Genomic DNA, 3896 nt, shown 5'->3' with positions numbered 1-3896 from the left:
GTGTTGTTTGTATATATATTTATATATATATATAAACACAACCTTTTTCAGTATTCTCTGTAAATCGACCAGGATGTTAACTAGTCATAGGACTGCGTGGATGAATTTCAGCGTTGTGCAAATTGCGTCCCGTGTAGTCCCACCTCCTCCATAGCAACAGAAGTGTTGTTGAGCTCCTTGTAGCCCAGCCACCAGCGGATGTCGACGGGGGGATTGCTGGAGGTGGTGTAGCAGCTGAGATTCAACTCTTGCCCCTCAATTGCTGTTAACGAACCCGACAGCGTCAGCTCAGCAGGCTCAACTGATGTACACGCACACATGCATGGGAAAACATACAAAGACAAGTCAGTGAAAATATCATCCCGTGAATAGTACATTCAACAGCTACATATTCTGATCACAGAGCCAGCGCAACTATTTTTGGATGTGAAACACAGAGCTGTATCAAGGGTGAGAGGGAAAAAAATCACTTTGAGTGGCAACTTGTTTTCTCTGGGGGTTTTCATTGTGGTTTCTAAAGTCTGCTTCGTTTTAACCAGAGGGGTAGACAGGGTACAATAGCTGCAGGCAAAGTGATGCAGTCGTATAAAGCCTTCCGGGGAATACAAAGCCTTGGGACCAAGCTGGCAGGCTTCTAGTAGGAGGGGTCATGCATGTAAATCTTTTGTGTTTTTATGTCTGTTCCACATGCGACACTGTGTGGAATGCATCTGCCTAACACACACACACACACACACACACACACACACACACACACACACACACACACACACACACACACACACTGACCGCTGAAATTCTTGCAGGTGCTGTATGGTGAAGGAGGCATATTCATATTTCACCAGTGAGTCTTGCTCCGTGCCCTCCAGCTTCTGCCAGCGCCTAGAGCATTGTCAGGCAGTCAGCGGTTCATTTTCACCATCTCTGAATGGATGACTGGGAGGCATGGCACCACAGCCTGCTGGGGGTTTTGGTAAATGGAGGAGCGCTGGTGCAATTTAAACCACATTTACATAGCACGAGAAAGCGGAAGGGCCGCTCCTAATCATATTTACATAAAATCGGCGCATCAATCAGACAGCATTTAAAGCTCTCCACATTGTGTGGCTCTGTAGTGAAAATCAGGCTATTGTTAGACTCAATGCACCAAGGCTGATAAATATTAATTTCGTATTTGTTCTATTGTTGCTGAAACAAACATTTTATATTCAGAGAGAAAAGTATAATCTCTTAACTATGGGCGTTACTGTTTCAAAGTGTCGCCGTTAGTGCCTCAGGACTGCGCGTTGAAGCAATTCAGCTAAATTTATGTAACAGCTACGAAAGAGCATACAGTGGTACTAATCTGGAGGCAATTGGAATTATGGGCTGCAGCCATAGAAACCATTAGTTTCATTAATGATATTAACTTTACAATATTTACTGGGACAGCAAAAAGATTGGGCTTGGAGGAAAGATGTATTATACTCCTCTGCAATGCGTCCATATTATTAATAACCTGCAATCACTCAGTCCTGTCTGGGCTTTGTTTTTTACCAGAGTGTGCATGTGTGTTCCAGCACTGCGCAGTGTATTAAAAGTTATTTTCACTCACAGAGAACTGTTATTTTGCGGCTGACAGAAAGAGGAGATCGGGACACCAGATTGGAGCTTTCACAGCACAGCTCTGCCTGGTTGTCAGCGGGGGTGATCTTCAGTTTGAGTATGCTGCTGGACTTCTGAGCAACAACGTCCTCCTCCCAAGTCATAGACAGAACTTCTCCGTTCTGACAGACGGATGAACACATGAAACTCAAAAAGGCAACAGAATGTTTGAGTAGTTGCAAGCTCCCATATGGCGCAGGCAGCGAAGAACAGAAGCTACAAAGAATGGGATACTTATGCTGCGAGTTTTTTAACAGGAATGGCTCATTTTGCCAGCGTGACAGTGTGTTACAAAGCTTCCTTAACAGATGGCGCAGGAGATTTACCTTGGTCCAGTGGAGAGTGGCAAGGGGGTTTCCACCATATGACACACACTCCAACACAAGCGTTCTCTCTGCTTTGACTTCGTTCCTCTCCAGACCCAGAATAACTGGAGGCTGAGGTGCGACTGTCAAGAAAGGGGGATGGGGGTGGGGGGTGACAAGAAGAAATGGCACAGAGGATGAGCACGAGAAAAAGAGGAAGAGGTGAGAGAAGAAAAGAGGTGTAGTAACTCAGAGAAACAGAACCATGGTGTGGCCAATAGGACAGTATTAAAAAAAAAAAAGAAAAAGAGAAGAAAAAAAAAAGAAACTGCAGTGCGATGAGGAGACTCTTGGCAATTGAACAGGAAGCATCCCTATTTGTTGAGACGGGGCCAATAAATTGGTCATTCAGCATGACTGTGGGATAAGAGGTCCGGATCTGATGAAAGCATTAAGTATTAAGGGAGCAGTGAGCTGGATCCAGTCCATAAAGCAAAATAACAGATGTTCAAACAGTAATAAGGCAACGTGAAATATGAATAAATTACAGCCTCCTCGAATAAAATATATGCAGTAAAATAAATTAGAAGAGGATGGGCCTTTGTTATTGCTGCAATCAGTTTCAGAGAGCAGACTGCAGACCCTGGGCCAGCATGACAAATTGCCACCTTGCTAACAATCTAGCTGGCTGAAAATGGCCACCGCGCTGGCTTTGATGGGCTAGCATACTGAGTAAGACTGCGGCGGTGGTCCCAAGTTCTGCAACATTAGCACTTTAGCAGAGAGCCCATACTGCTTAATGCAGAGAAGAGAGACAGGGAGGAAGGGAGGAGCACTCGCAGTTACTGGTGAATGATAAAACAGCAACTATTGTGTCTCGTGTGTTTCAGTTTTCAGTTTTATTTGTCATATGCAAGTTAGCACAGGGTCAACATCGCAATGAAATGTATTTGACGAGCAGAAGGAAAGCATAGGGACAGCATTAAGGTGTGTAGTCAGCCTGTGGATAATACCGCAGCTGAGCAGGAGGGAACACTCACTGCTGAAAGTATCAGCAGCCCTCCTCCACTTTAATCAACAGCATGATTTAGTCCCGGGACAAGCAGGTGGGTACACTCTAAGGCCTCAACAATCCATTACTTCAGCTGATCAACAGGGTAGAAAACACCAAACCCACACTGTAGTAAACAACAGCGGCAGTAGAGCACTGGTTGTTTATTCAGCAACAACAGCTTTCATTGTTTCTTTGCCAAACGCAATGGCAAAGACATCCCGCGTGTCAGCTAACCTTCATGTGCAGCAATGGATTTATTATATTATGTTGCGTGGTTTTTATAAAAACATGAAAGAAAAGGCAACAGAAACTGGCTTAGTTTCCTTCCTCGGTGGATTCTAAATTTAATTTGAGCTGATGAGCACAAAAGTTGCTGGGCTAGTTTTGTAAGATTTATTATTATTAAATGTGGTGTCCTGAGCTTTCCATATTAGAAATATATTATTGTTAAAAAAAAATTCTCTAGCACAATTCTTGCTCGTGTAATTCATCTAATAATTAGTTTATGTGCCTTGGTTAACGCTGGGGCAATAACCAAGCGTGTAAATAATTCCAGATTACTAAACACATCCAAACCCACAGAAATTTAATTGCAGGCTGCTTTATTAGCCACAGCCAAAACTGTAGAAAACAACTGCTTACTGCTTTGGTCACATCAACCTCTTCCCTCTGTCCAGCACAGGCTGCCTTGAGAGTTGGATGTTCACAAGTTTGCCCCAGCTGAATGTTGTTTTGAAGTAGGTGTGACTTTGCCTTCAGCTTAAATGTTTTTCCTTGCGCCACTAACACAGACTGAGTGCACAATGCCGGATACCCAAGGGCCCCCCTCGGGTTCTGTTCCTGTGTGGTAGAATGTGTGTGTGTGTGTGTGTGTGTGTGTGTGTGTGTGTGTG

At 44.1% G+C, this 3896-nt stretch overlaps 1 protein-coding gene across 1 annotated transcript in view; it reads right to left on the bottom strand.

Annotated features, from left to right (window-relative positions):
* Positions 1–3896, bottom strand: part of nphs1 (NPHS1 adhesion molecule, nephrin) — a 37454-nt gene that overhangs the window by 17412 nt on the left and 16146 nt on the right. Inside the window, exons 7-9 of the mRNA XM_005738404.1 lie at positions 1971–2092; positions 1595–1766; positions 144–301 (exon numbers count right to left, since the gene is read on the bottom strand). Coding sequence (XP_005738461.1) covers positions 144–301; positions 1595–1766; positions 1971–2092 — 452 coding nt within the window. The remainder of the gene's footprint in view (positions 1–143; positions 302–1594; positions 1767–1970; positions 2093–3896) is intronic.

The sequence above is a fragment of the Pundamilia nyererei genome, unplaced genomic scaffold, assembly GCF_000239375.1.
Source record: "Pundamilia nyererei isolate P.nyererei 1_Seehausen unplaced genomic scaffold, PunNye1.0 scaffold00084, whole genome shotgun sequence".
Classification (NCBI taxonomy): Eukaryota; Metazoa; Chordata; class Actinopteri; order Cichliformes; family Cichlidae; genus Pundamilia; species Pundamilia nyererei.
This window is presented reverse-complemented; position numbering and strand designations above follow the sequence as displayed.